The sequence below is a fragment of the Gorilla gorilla genome, chromosome 4, assembly GCF_029281585.2.
Source record: "Gorilla gorilla gorilla isolate KB3781 chromosome 4, NHGRI_mGorGor1-v2.1_pri, whole genome shotgun sequence".
Lineage (NCBI taxonomy): Eukaryota > Metazoa > Chordata > Mammalia > Primates > Hominidae > Gorilla > Gorilla gorilla.
Genome location: NC_073228.2, coordinates 165715568 through 165730570, shown reverse-complemented (window position 1 = coordinate 165730570; position 15003 = coordinate 165715568). Strand labels below are relative to the sequence as shown.

The 15003-nt window shown below is 34.9% G+C and overlaps 1 protein-coding gene and 1 long non-coding RNA gene across 4 annotated transcripts in view; one reads left to right on the top strand and one right to left on the bottom strand.

Moving 5' to 3' along the window:
• The window catches only part of LOC109026865 (uncharacterized), a 93793-nt gene extending 89803 nt beyond the window's left edge, over positions 1-3990 (top strand). For both annotated transcript variants that reach the window (XR_002005916.3, XR_008679826.2), the window contains one exon: positions 442-3990. This is a non-coding gene — a long non-coding RNA (uncharacterized lncRNA). The remainder of the gene's footprint in view (positions 1-441) is intronic.
• A 7313-nt stretch (positions 3991-11303) lies between these two features.
• The window catches only part of GABRA1 (gamma-aminobutyric acid type A receptor subunit alpha1), a 52652-nt gene continuing 48952 nt past the window's right edge, over positions 11304-15003 (bottom strand). For both annotated transcript variants that reach the window (XM_019028401.4, XM_019028402.4), the window contains exon 10: positions 11304-14166. In XM_019028401.4, the coding sequence (XP_018883946.3) occupies positions 13855-14166 (312 nt within the window). In that variant the 3' untranslated portion in view covers positions 11304-13854. The remainder of the gene's footprint in view (positions 14167-15003) is intronic.

Genomic DNA, 15003 nt, shown 5'->3' with positions numbered 1-15003 from the left:
TGTTTAATTGAGGAATGAACGATTTGTGAATTGGGCAGCCCCCAGAATCACAGCAGATTCACGGAGACTCCAGCACAGCCACGTGGTGGAAGAAGATTTATAGACAAAGGGAAATGAAGTACAGAAATCAGCAGTGACGTACAGAAATAGGTGGATTGGTTACAGGTTGGCATTTGCCTTATTTGAACACAGTTTGAACACCTAACAGTCTATGAATGGTTGAAGTATGACCACTGGGATTGCCCAAAACTCAGCTATTGTTACAGATACCTATTCCTAAATTAGGTTTCAATTTTGTCTATTAAGCTAGGTTACAGTTCATCCACAAGGACCCAAATATAGATGAACGGAATCCTTCTCAGGCCATATTTAGCTTGCTTTAACAGTTTGAATTGGAGAACAGTTTTGGTATATTATGTTTTGTTATTTCTATTTTTGCAGGGGCCATAAAGAAAATTGATGAGGACAACTGGCCTCCCAATATGTGGATTCAGTTTCCGTATGTCAATTTACCAACTCCCACTGGTAGTCTGAAGAGATATGGCTACTGGAGAACAGAAAATCACCAGTATTAATAAAAGCAATTTTAAGTGTTTACCTTTTAGTATTTGAATAGCTTTGTTAAAGAGACGTACTCAAGAATACTATGAAGAGACTCTTATTGTACTCCTTACCTGGAGATAATTGTGATGCCAGAAATTCAAATTTATATTCAACAATATGGTTTTTCAACCATCAATATTATAAACATCTAGGCAGTGTCTATTGTTTGCGCATTTGCCATCCTCTAAAATGAGATTATTCTAAGCATAAATTATACTTCATCATTCAAGATTATAAACATTTATAATAATCACAATATTCATGGACATTTCCCTGCTCTCAAATCACTAGAGCTAATAGGCAAAGTAGATACAGCTACAAACAGTGGGAGAAAATATTTCTGGCTGACCTACAAATAGCTGTGCAATAATGTAGAGAGGAAAATATAGTCTCACTTATAGTGTCTGAAATTGAGTTTCTCTCTTTAAAGGACAAAGTAATTTTCAAAAATATTTGAGTATTATTCTGTGTAAAAAATCTGTTTTAACTGGCTTATTGAATTGTATTTCTTTATTGTGTTTGTATTCACTTTTCCATTTGTGGGTGGAATTTATTATAATTACCAGTTTTATACTGAATGAAACAAAAATCTCATAGATTTAATAAAACTTTAAATTCCTTGTCATTAATAATAAAATGTATATGCTTTCTCTAATAAGGCCATACTTTATTGTTTAAAACCTGTTTTTCCTCTTTCTCAAGCACATGGATTGTTAATTTAAATTCTGAAATAAAACCAATTAATCCATAAACATGGACTGTGGATAATGTTGATATTACATGTAAATTTCTCAGTGTGTGTTTCGTGGGCCCAATAGCATCAGCATTAGCTGGGGACTTATGAGGTGGCATGTGCCTGTAGTCCCAGCTACTCAGGAGGCTGAGGCAGGAGAATCGCTTGAACCTGGGAGGTGGAGGTTGGAGTGACCGAGATCGTGCCACTGCACTCCAGCCTGGGCAAAAGAGCGAGACTCTGTCTTAAAAATAATAATAAAAATAAAATAAAATAAAATTTGCAAATGTATCCCACCCCAGGCCTATTGAAACAAAAAGTCTGTTGGTACGGTTTAGCAATATGTCTTTCAACAAGCCCTTCTGGGCAACTCTAATGCATGCTAAAGTTTGAGAACCACTGGTCTGTGGCTTTCCAGGATACTCAGGTGCTGTATTATCTTATTCCCTACAGGGAATACCTTTGTTCAAGTGGAAGTATGCACACAGTGTGTAAGGAGGTGGGTTGAATCTTTCTACAAATGTTTTAAATAAGTCACCTGCCTCATATATGTGGACTAGATTATTTAGATATTTGGATCCATACTGGGCCTTAACCCTACTTCTGATTTACAGATAAGAAATCCCTACCCTATTTTATTATGTGTTGTGTTTGGCCCATTGGTAATTTTTTTTCTCTCTTTAGACTCAATTTTAACTATTTGTTGCAATCTAAAAATGGAGGCCTTATCTTAATAGTTTATTTAATTTTGCAAGATATACTATAGGACAGGAAGTATGCCTGATTCTTTTACATAAATTTGATATCAGTGATGCCTCAAAACAGTTCTTCACGTTAACTATCATTATTTTTGTAGCTTTAATGCGTTAAAACTTACTCAGTATAAAAGCCACCTACTTAAAATGTACAACTCAAAAATTTTCAGTAAATTAATAAAGTTGTGAAGCCATGACCACAGTGCAATTTTAACACATTTCCATTGTGCCAAGAAGATCCCTCATGCTCAATTCCAACCAGTTCCCACTGCCACCCCCAGTATCAGACACGACAATCTGCTGTCTCTACATTTCAGGACATTTAGTGTAAATACAATTACACAATATGTGGTCTTTGTGTCTGGCTTCTTTCACTTATTATGTTTTTGAAGTTTATCCAGGTAGCTTGTATCAAGCTTTTGTTCCTTCTTTTTTGTTGAATAACATTTTATTTATCCATTAATTAATGTACAGACATTTGGGATATTTTCAGTTTTAGGTTCTTATGAATAATGTATCTATGAATATTTACATACAATTCTGTAAGAATACATAATTTTTAATTTGTTTGAATAGTAGAGCTGTTGAGATATATGGTAAGTTTATGTCTAACTTCATAAGAAATTGCCAAACCATTTTCCAATGTGGCTGTACATTCTCACCAGCAATGTATATATGTTTCAATTTCTCCACATTGTCTTCAACACTTTCTATAGTCTATCATTTGATTATAGCCATTCTATGAATATAAAGTTATCGTGGTGGCTTTAATTTGCATTTTTCTAATGACTAATGGTAATGAACATTTCATAGGTTCATTAGTCATTTGCTTATACCTACTTAAATATTTAGCCTATTTTTACTCGGGAGGCGGAGCTTGCAGAGAGCGGAGATGGGGCCACTGCCCTCCAGCCTGGGCGACAGAGCCAGACTCCGTCTCAAAAACAAAAAACAAATAAACGTTTAGCCTACTTTTAGAATGGGTTGTTGTTTTTCTCATTATATAGTTCTATAAGTTATTTATGCAGTTTGGATAAATGTTCATTATCAGATATAATTTTTACAAATATTTTCTATCAGATTGTGTTATTTTTAATTTTCCAGTGTGGTCTTTAGAAGCACCAGAGTTTTTAATTTTGATAAAGTGTAATTTAACCATGACCATTCTTTTATAGATTTTGATTTTAGTGTGTCCGAAAACTGTTGGCTAACCCCAAATCATGAAGATTTCCCTTCATGTTTTCTTCTGGAAAGTTTATAGTTTGGGTGCTTATATTTGGATCTATGATTTAATTTGACTTATTTTTGTATATGCCGCCAGGTGACAGTCTATTTGCTTTCTGTGTGTCTAATTCTTTTGTAATCTTCTAGTCTTGTTTTATTATTTCTTGTGGGTTAAGTAGAATTTTTCTAGTGTACTATTTTTAATTCCTTTGATGTTTTCTTGTTTCATTGTTTTGATTTGTTTTGTGTTTAATATTTTAAGTTATATCCTTTTTAAAAGTTATTTTTAATAGAAATAAAATTGTATATACTTATCAAGTACAGTATGTTGTTTTTTGAAAGATGTATATATTGTGGATATGTATACAATGGCTAAATCGAGCTAATTAACATAGGTGTTACCTCACATATCACTTTTTGTGGTAAGAATATTTAAAACTCCTCACGGCATTTTTTCAAGAATACAATACACTGTTATTAACTATTGTCACCACATTTTACAACAAATCTCTTCAATTTATTTTTTCTAACTGAAATTTTGTATTCACTTGGCCAACATCTCCCCAACCACACCCACCTCCCCAGCTCCTGGTAATCATCATTCCCGCTCTACTTCGATGAGTTCAGCTCTTGTAGGTTTCACATACAAGTGAGATCATGTGGTATTTGTCTTTCTGTGCCTGGCTTATTTCATGTAACACAATGTTCTTCAGGATCATTGATGTTTTCATAAATGAAAAAATTTCCTTTTAAGAAAAAGTAAAATACTATTCTAACATTGTATTTATGTCACATTTTCTTTATAAATTCACTTTTTGGTGTACAGCTAGGTTGGTTAACATTATCTTTTAATAAAGGCTCTATTTCTTATCATTAACTGTCATCTCCATCACCAAAGTGTCTGATAAGTGTCTAATCGTCTTTCAAATCCTAGCTTGAAGCATGGTAAGGCAGACTTTATTAAGCACTATCACAACAGTTGTAGGGACCACTGCCATGGGGTCTTGCAGTGGGAGTGAGAGGCTGGGCTCAACACTAAACATAGCACGGGTCAATGGGGGTTTGCAGCCAAGAAGCTGGATGGGGTCAGAGGATGGAAATTGCTAAAAGGAAGTATTGGGGGAAAGGGGAAGTCTTGCTAAGCCAGCTGGACTGGATTCAGGCCAGGGTGATCAGACCTGGGAGATGGTGGAGGTTTAGAAACCTGATAAGATAAGTCAAGGGTTGGAGTTCCTTACATTTACTTAGCAGTGTTCTTTGTTAATAAACTGATTTAGCAGTGTTCTTTGTTAAACCTAGTTTTTACAAGGAAGTGCACTGATGGGCCTAGAAGAAGGCTCACTAACCTGATGACAATTTAGTCAAGCAAAGAATCTTTGTCAGCCCTCATCCTTGTTCAAGGAAAGAAGATACATTCTTGTTTCCTTCGAAAAATATAAGTCTATGTTCTTGTTGGGTTGTCTTTTGTTTATAAAGAACCATTTGAGTCATCTGTTGGAACTTGGTAGTAGAGGATACTTTGATGGAAAAAAATAAAATTTAAATTTAAAAAATTGAAAAAAAAATAAAAATTTTTTGCTGAAGGAAACAGTACATCTCAGTGATAAATATCCCAAAGTATTACTGAGAATAAGACTGATTTTGTGGGAAAATTAAGCAATGTGTTCCAGTTTTTAAAACCTGGGTCTGAAATCTATGTTGAAAATTCTGTTTCTGGATCTAGTTTGAGGCACTAAGAAGGATAACATCAATTGTGCTAAAATTGAAGCAAGAACAAACATCAAATTTATGGTGAAGCTTGTGTCGAAGAATGGTGAAATCACTGATACATTACAGAAATTTTATGGGGACAATGTCCCAAAGAAATCAGTAGCACTTTGTGAATGGATAACTATTTATTATTATTATTATACTTTAAGTTCTAGGGTACATGTTCACAAGGCACAGGTTTGTTACATAGGTATACGTGTGCCATTTTGGTTTTCTGCACCCATCAATTTCATTTACATTAGGTATTTCTCCTAATGCTATCCCTCCTCCAGCCCCCATCCCCCAACAGGCCACAGTGTGTGATGTTCCCCACCCTGTGCCCAAGTGTTCTCAATGTTTAGTTCCCACCTATGAGTGAGAACATGCAGTGTTTGGTTTCCTGTCCTTGTGATAGTTTGCTGAGAATGATGGTTTCCAGCTTCATCCATGTCCCTACAAAGGACATGAACTCATCCTATTTTATGGCTGCATATAATTCCATGGTGTATATGTGCCACATTTTCTTAATCCAGTAATTCATTGATGGACATTTGGGTTGGTTCCAAGTCTTTGCTATTGTGAATAGTGCTGCAGAAAACATACTTGTGCATGTGTCTTTATAGTAGCATGGTCCTTTGGGTATATATCCAGTAATGGGATCGCTGGGTCAAATGGTATTTATGGTTCTAGATCCTTGAGGAATCACCACACTGTCTTCCCCAATGGTTGAATTAATTTACACTCCCACCAACAGTGTAAAAACGTTCCTATTTCCCCACATCCTCTTCAGCATCTTTTGTTTCCTGACTTTTTAATGATTACCATTCTAACAAGCACGAGATAGTATTTCATTTTGGTTTTGATTTGCATTTCTCTGATGACCCGTGATGATGAGCATTTTTTCATGTGTCTGTTGGCTGCACAAATGCAGAAATAAAGATGTTCTTTGAAACCAGTGAGAACAAATACACAACGTACCAGAATCTCTGGAACACATTTAAAGCAGTGCGTAGAGGGAAATTTATAGCACTAAATGCCCACAAGAGAAAGCAGGAAAGATCTAAAATCGACACCCTAACATCACAATTAAAAGAACTAGAGAAGCAAGAGCAAACACATTCAAAAGCTAGCAGAAGGCAAGAAATAAAAAAGATCAGAGCAGAACTGAAGGAGATAGAGACACACAAAAAAAACCCTTCAAAAAAATCAATGAATCCAGGAACTGGTTTTTTGAAAAGATCAACAAAATTGATAGACCACTAGCAAGACTAAAAAAGAAGAAAAGAGAGAAGAATCAAATAGATGCAATAAAAAATTTTAAAGGGAATATCACCACCATTCCCACAGAAATACAAACTACCTTCAGGGAATACTATAAACACCTCTACGCAAATAAAGTAGAAAATCTAGAAGAAACGGATACATTCCTGGACACATAAACCCTCCCAAGACTAAACCAGGAAGAAGTCGAATCTGTGAATAGACCAATAACCGGCTCTGAAATTGAGGCAATAATTAATATCCTACCAACCAAAAAAAGTCTAGGACCAGACGGATTCAGAGCCGAATTCGACCAGAGGTACAAAGAGGAGCTGGTACCATTCCTTCTGAAACTATTCCGATCAATAGAAAAAGAAGGAATCCTCCCTAACTCATTTTATGAGGCCAGCATCATCCTGATACCAAAGCCTGGCAGAGACACAACAGAAAAAGAAAATTTTAGACCAATATCCCTGATGAACATCGATGCGAAAATCCTCAATAAAATAGTGGCAAACCGAATCCAGCAGCACATCAAAAAGCTTATCCACCACGATCAAGTTGGGTTCATCCCTGGAATGCAAGGCTGCTTCAATATACACAAATCAATAAACGTAATCCATCACATAAACAGAACCAACGACAAAAGCCACATCATTATCTCAATAGATACAGAAAAGACCTTCCACAAAATTCAACAGCCTTCATGCTAAAAACTCTCAATAAACTAGGTATCGATGGAATGTATCTGAAAATAATAAGCGATATTTATGACAAACCCACAGCCAATATCATACTGAATGGGCAAAAACTGGAAGCATTCCCTTTGAAAACCAGGACAAGACAAGAATTCTCTCTCTCACTACTCCTATTCAACATAGTGTTGGAAGTTCTGGCCAGGAAAATCAGGCAAGAGAAAGAAATAAAGGGTATTCAGTTAGGAAAAGAGCAAGTCAAATTGTCTCTGTTTGCAGATGACATGATTGTATATTTAGACAACCCCATCGTCTCAGCCCAAAATCTCCTTAAGCTGATAAGCAACTTCAGCAAAGTCTCAGGTTACAAAATCAATGTGCAAAAATCACAAGCATTCCTATACACCAATAACAGAAAGAGAACCCAATCATGAGTGAACTCCCATTCACAATTGCTACAAAGAGAATAAAACACCTAGGAATCCAACTTACAAGGGATGTGAAGGACTCTTCAAGGAGAACTACAAACCACTGCTCAACAAAGAGGACACAAACAAATGAAAGAATATTCCATGCTCAGAGATAGGAAGAATCAATATCGTGAAAATGGCCATACTGCCCGAGGTAATTTGTAGATTCAATGCCATCCCCATCAAGCTACCAATGACTTTCTTCACAGAATTGGAAAAAACTACTTTAAAGTTCATATGGAACCAAAAAAGACATAGCCAAGACAATAGCCAAGACAATCCTAAGCAAAAAGTACAAAGCGGGAGGCATCATGCTACCTGACTTCAAAAAATAGTATAAGGCTACAGTAACCAGAACAGTATGGTACTGGTACCAAAACAGATACATAGACCAATGGAACAGAACAAAGGCCTCAGAAATAACACCACACATCTACAACCATCTGATCTTTAACAAACCTGACAAAAATAAGCAATAGGGACAGGATTCCCTATTTAATAAATGGTTCTGGGAAAATTGGCTAGCCATCTGCAGGAAACTGAAACTGGATCCCTTCCTTACACCTTATACAAAAATTAACTCAAGATGGATTAAAGACTTAACATAAGACCTAAAACCATAAAAAGTAAAAGAAAACCTAGGCAATACCATTCAGGACATAGGCATGGGCAAAGACTCCATGACTAAAACACCAAAAGCAATGGCAACAAAACCCAAAATAGATCAATGGGATCTAATTAAACTAAAGAGCTTCTGCACAGCAAAAGAAGCTACCATCAGCATGAAGAGGCAACCTACAGGATGGGAGAAAATTTTTCACAATCTACTCATCTGACAAAGGGCTAATATCCAGAATCTACAAAGAACTTAAATACATTTACAAGAAAAAAACAAACAAGCCCATCAAAAAGTGGGCAAAGGATATGAATAGACACTTCATAAATGGATAACTATTTTTAAGAAGGGCCAAGATAATGTTGAAGATGAAGCCCACAGCAGCAAGCCATCTACATCAACTTACAAATATAAAATTTTTAATCTTGTTCATGCTCTAATTGAAGACATCTAATAGCAGAACAAACAGCCAACATCATAGACATTTCAACTGGTTCAGCTTACGCAATTTTACTGAAAATCAAAGTTGAGCGAAGTTTCCACTTAATAGGTGCCAAAACTGTTATGCGCAGATCAGTTGCAGACAAGAGCAAACCTTTCAGTGGAAATTTACATAAATGTGACCAAGCCTGAAGCATTTCTTCTAAGAATTGTAACAGAAGATGGAATGGGCTCTACCTGCACAATCCTGAAAACAATGCTACCAAGATATCAAAGTGGTCCAATCAAAGCAAAAGCGGACTGGTCAAAGGCAAAGGTCATGACAACAGTTTTTTTGCGATACTAAAAACAATGTGCTTGTTGGCTTTCTGGAAGGCCAAGGAATGATAACATCTGCTTATATGGGAGTATTTTGAAAAAGTTAGCCAAAGTTTTTGCAGAAAAATGCCCAAGAAACCTTCATCAGAGAGTCCCTCTCCACCCCAACAATGCTGCTTGGGTATCTCATCAAACTAGGGCAATTTTGCAAGAGTTTTGACTGGAAATCATTACAGTCCTGATTTGTCTCTTTCTGACATTTTTTGTTTTCTGATCTTAACAATTTTTAAAAGACACTCATTTTCTTCACTTAACGTAAAAAATACTTCATTTACATGGTTATATTCCCAGGACCCTCAGTTATTTAGTAATGGACTGAATGGCTGGTATCATTGCTTACAGAAGTGTCTTGAATTGATGAAGCTTGTATTGAAAAAATAAAGTTTATATTCCTAAAGCAAAACAAAAGCTAGCTTGGCTAACACTTTCTTTTAAGGACTTCCCTCATACCACTCCCCAGGTAAGTCTCCTACACTTACACATTTTTCAGTAATTATATGTAATATAGGAAGTATTGTAATTTTAGATTCATTCTGAATCTCTATGAACTTATGAGCTTTCCAAGATTATATTGTCATCTTCATTTCTGCAAGCTCAGTATCTATCCCAGTAGCTAAAGGGATCTTAGAGGTTTCAAATGTTTGGTTTGTGGCTTAATGGCTAACAACTCACAAAACTGGCATTAGATCAGAAGTCCACTCATTCATAGTCGAGGTCCAGGATGGTTTCAATTCCTCTTATACTTCAAGTTTCAACTTGAACATCATTAGTTTCTACAAATCCAATTTGCTAGCCTTATGAAAAGTGGCAAGGCACTTCTTTTACATACTGGTTAGCATCCTCTACTTTATCATAATACTTATTTTATTATCTTTGTCTGATTGTTTTCCTTCCCCAACATAACCATTATTTTTGTAAGGAAAATGGCGATATTTACGTCTACATCCCCATCATCAAGTACAGTATTTAGTACAGGGAAAAGACTCAGCCAATGTTACTAGAATTTAGTTTAATTAAATTAAATCAACATTTGAAGTTAAACTATTTTGCTGGATTGTGGGTATAATATAGTCAAGTTAGATGTTTATTATTGTTGGTCATAAGAGCTGGATAGATTTCAGAAAAATCCAACAGAAGGTTATAACTAACTGGTACAATGAATTTCAAACAGATGGTCAGCAATAATGCCAAGCCCTTTCTTATTGTGATTTCTTTGATAATTATGTGGTGAGCCTTGACATGAATTTGGTTTGATAGACAAAATATTCATCATTCACTGCATTCTTTTTTATGAGAACCCAGAAATCAACAAATATGATGGTTCAGCTAGTTTACATTGACAGTTTTATTTGAATAAATAATTTAGTTGGAAGATTTTTTTTTTTTTTTTTTTTTTTGAGAGGGAGTCTCGCTCTGTTGCCAAGGCTGGAGTGCAATGGCGTGATCTCGGCTCACTGCAAGCTCCGCCTCCCGAGTTCAGGCCGTTCCCCTACCTCAGCCTCCCGAGTAGCTGGGACTACAGGCACCCGCCACCACACCCAGCTAATTTTTTGTATTTTTAGTAGAGACCTGGTTTCACCGTGTTAGCCAGGATGGTCTGGATCTCCTGACCTCGTGATCTGCCCACCTCGGCCTCCCAAAGTGCTGGGATTACAGGCGTGAGCCACCGCACCCAGCCGTCGGAGGATTTTTAATTGTGAGTTTTTATAAAGTTGTGAGTCATTACTAGGGAATATGTAGGTTTTATTTGTTGAAGGTACAATTTACGTTGTTCTGGCAAGACCATCATCTAAAGCAGAAATTTTGTCTCATGTGGTCTGGTGTGTAGAATCCAATTATGGTTTTATGTCTATCATTGAAATGATTTTTCTATTATTGTCTTGCATGTGATTATAAATATTTTTTACCTTGATGTGACTGATTACAGAAACCTTAAGGAATTTAAGTTAAAATGAAAAGTATTAACAATGTAACAACTTTGCCTACATACTGAGAGTCACCAGGATAGCTTATAAAACTACAGTGCTCAGATGCAACCTCAAAACAATTAAATCAGAGTCTCAGGATTGAATGAAAAATGAGTTTCCTATGCTATCAATACATATGAACAAATTCCATTATCATTTCAGCATTTTCACTCTCTTATGTTTATATTTCATAAATTTCAAAGTGCTACTAGTGATACCAGAAACCTGGTGTTTAATTCATTTTTATAATATAAATAATTTTTTAAAAATCATAGTTTAGGATCATACTATTGACATTTTTTAGTATCTTTCTAGTGGCCTAGATTCCTGCTAGCACTTGGTACTTTCAGGTGCTTCTAATGTAAAAATGCATTAAAACAGAGCAATGAAAAGTCCTTTCAAAACATGAAAAGAGAGTCAAGTATTCCATTTTATTATTGAATAATGTTAGCTTTATTATTGAGTAGAATACAGTATGACATAAAATTAAGAGCTTTTGCTAAACTCTGTAAAGCAACACATGCATCTGCCATAAACAACCTTGATTCATGTTAGGTTTTATTGCCACTTCACTGCACTAAAGTGCAATAAACATTCAGTGTCATCTTTTAAAAAAGTTTCCTGGGAGTAAACAGGAACTGTCCCCTATAAGAGTGTATCTTTATTTTCAAGGAAGACTTAACTAGTACTACATGGTTTAGCAAAGCACTGTAGAAAAGCTACATATAATAATTTGTTTTTGATAAACTTTGCAATCATTTATACAGTAGAATACTATCCACATATACTAACAAACTGAGAAATGATAGAAATGCAGTCATTGCGTAGCAGGAAGCAGACTAATAAGAAATATTCACATCTAAGGAGCAAAATACAGACCAAAAGTTAGCCATGAGAAGTCTGGAAGGTAAAATGCTTTCAATAAACACATTAGTATAACGCCGAAAAATAACAAGATAAACAGCAACACAGAAGTTAGAGCCATAATTTATTTTATTTTCTATACATAATATCTACACATGATATTGGTGGATGAAATGTCTTTGATTCAGCCTTCATTGGCCTAGCTTGTGAAATTTAGGCAGGACCAAATCAAACAATGAAGCACATTTAAAAAGAAAAGTGTGTTTAGGAAAACACAATGTATTTTCCTATATCATTGGATAGCAGCTTTTTGAGAAAAACATTGCTCAAGACTTGGGTTTGGATCCCAACTGTCTTATTTGGCAATAATGCTAACAGATTTATGCTGTAGTATTCTAAGTGTGTTTAGACCGTGACTTGTGGATTCTGAACACTAAATTTAAATATCTGTTAAACTCTATCAGACAAAAGGAGACTTCAAAAATACCTTCTGCATAAATATTTATCTCTAAAACATCTGGGCAGTAATGAAACAGACTAGAATTTTTATAAGGAAGTATTAATGGACCTCTTTTATTTAAAGCCCTTACATAGTATACCTACAAATATATTGCTACAGTATAAATGAAATGTAATAATATTACTCAATAAAAGCTATTTTCTGTACATTCTTTTATGTATTTTATATTTAATGCTACATATGGTACAACACTTATTGAAATAGTTGGTATTAGCAAATATAGCAATAATATACAGTTCATTTTCTAGCTCCAACTAATGCTTCCCATTTTCTTTCTATATTATAATAGCCTAAAATAGGGAAATGTGTGGAATGACTTGAACAGAGAGCAACTGATCACTGTATACTAGACAACAGTTTGGAAATTATAAGTTTTGTCTACATAAGTGGACTTCACACCCATATGTTTCAAGTTCCATGTGGTTCATACTTGCTGTTCTGTTCTTAAATGCAGGTTCTAAATGTATTTCCATAGCATTTAACAACATTCTAACAGCTAAGTGCAGTGATTCTTACACAATATTTTAAGAACACAATTTTAAAAAAGTAAAAAATGTACAATCTCATGCTGTATATTTACATATATCGTTTATATATTCTATTTTTGTTTGCTAGTCATAAATTTCAATCTAAAGCTTTTAATGTAGTTATATAAAAGAATACATTCAACAATTCCAGAGCTTGCAAAATATTTTTGCCCCTCTAAAAACATCTTCATAATGAGAATTAAGTGAGTGTTGGGCTCATGTGCTATCTGAAAATAGGGTGAAAAAGGGAATATTTTAAAACTATTTTAGTTTAGTTTCTATGGAGTATACATGTCTGTTAAAATTATTCTTCCTTGAGTCTAGTGGTAAAAGCTCAGAAGAAAGTGAAGTAAACTATTTAAAGCATTTATCTTCATTGGACTAAATGTGCTCTACAATGAGCAACTGCACCTTTGCCTATGAAAGTTCCATGAATTTTAAAATAGCATTTTATGACAAAATAATGCATTAGGCTTTTCTTTTTTCAAAGAGAAAGAATGGGGATCTTCAGCTTTGGAAACAAAGTGTTAAAGCTATACATCAGTTTAAAAAGCAAAACAAAAACATAAGCACACCATAGTTTGTGTAATAAAGACATAGATTTTTTAAATTTTTTCTTCATGAAACATTTATAATTTATCCTTTGAAACACCTTCACATAAAAATATTTTTGACATATACAGTATCTTTTTTAGAATATTTGGAAATATATATCTACAAATGACCTAGGGGTTTTAGTTAAGTGTTATTTTTTTTTCTACTTTTTCTTGTATCTTTGAACCGTCTTCCCCCTCTTTTCTCTCTCATTCTGTCTCCTTCTGACATGACTTTGCTCTTTCACTTGCTCTGTCAGAATCCTGTCTCCAAGCTGCATAGTCTGCTTTGCTCCAGACTGCCAGACAGGGGTCTCTTGTTCTTAAATGAATTATGAAAATAAGGAAACTTTCAAATTCTTTAAGACAGAGGCAATAAAGCAGATGGGAATTACTGCGTTGAGAACATAAATAAATTCCCAGTGCAGAGGACTGAACAACAGAATGTGAGTAAAAGATCTATTGATGTGGTGTGGGGGCTTTTAGCTGAGGCTCTCTGTTTAAATACGTAGCCCAGTAGACTAAGTTAAAGATTCCAAATAGCAGCGGGAAGGCTATTCTTGACAGTCGGTCAATTTTGCTGACACTGTTAAAGGTTTTCTTGGGTTCTGGTGGTTTTGTTTCGGGCTTGACCTCTTTAGGTTCTATGGTTGCACTTTTAGCAATGGTGGCTAAGCCTGGGTCGCCCCTGGCCAAATTAGGGGTGTAGCTGGTTGCTGTTGGAGCGTAAGTGTTGTTTTTCTTAATAAGAGGATCCTTTACTTTCTTTGGCTGTAGAAAGAAAGAGCAATGCATTTTGTTTAGTAAACAGTGAGAAGCAAAATTATAAGTTGCTGAGCAAGGTGGCCCTTATTTTGCAGCCTAAATCTGTGCCTTATTTAAGAATTTAAAAACATAATTTATGCCTGTCTTATTATAATAAATATAATATATTATATTATATTATAAATAATATAATAAATTTATATTATTATAAATTATAATTTATAATACATTAAAAATGCAGGCAGTATTTAATAGCCTTTTGCCATCAAGAAGTGCAACACCTTAGATTTTATTAAATATGGTAGATGTTACCACTACAGAGGATTTTCTTATCTAATGCATTTGTTTAACTATGGGATAAACACAGTTAAGCCAATTTATTTACTACAGAATTTCTTAGCCCCTTTAATATGCTGTGACCAGGAAATACAGTATGCAGCAATATTCAAGTGGGCATCAACAAAGAACTAAATTTTCAGGGAGTATCTTAAGAAACTAATATTCTATAGAATAAAGTTTCAGAAAAGCTTATGTCAAGTGACTCCTTCTAGATTATTTCTAAACATCTTAAAATCTCTTTGTCTCTGTCTTTGCTCTTCATCACAGCATCCCAAAGCTTTCTTGCATTTTGTCACGCTTGTTCTTCAACCCCCACAAATAGAGCTATCCTCCCAAGCTGTGACATAAAATCCATACTGTGTAATAGGTTCTAATTGAGGGAAGCAGCAGTATTCTTAACTTGAACATTTTCTACCATGAGGCATTTCTTGGTAATTTCTGTGTGTTATGGTCCCTAAAGCATATGTCTATTTTGGAAAGAGAAAATGTGCCTGCCCTTGACTT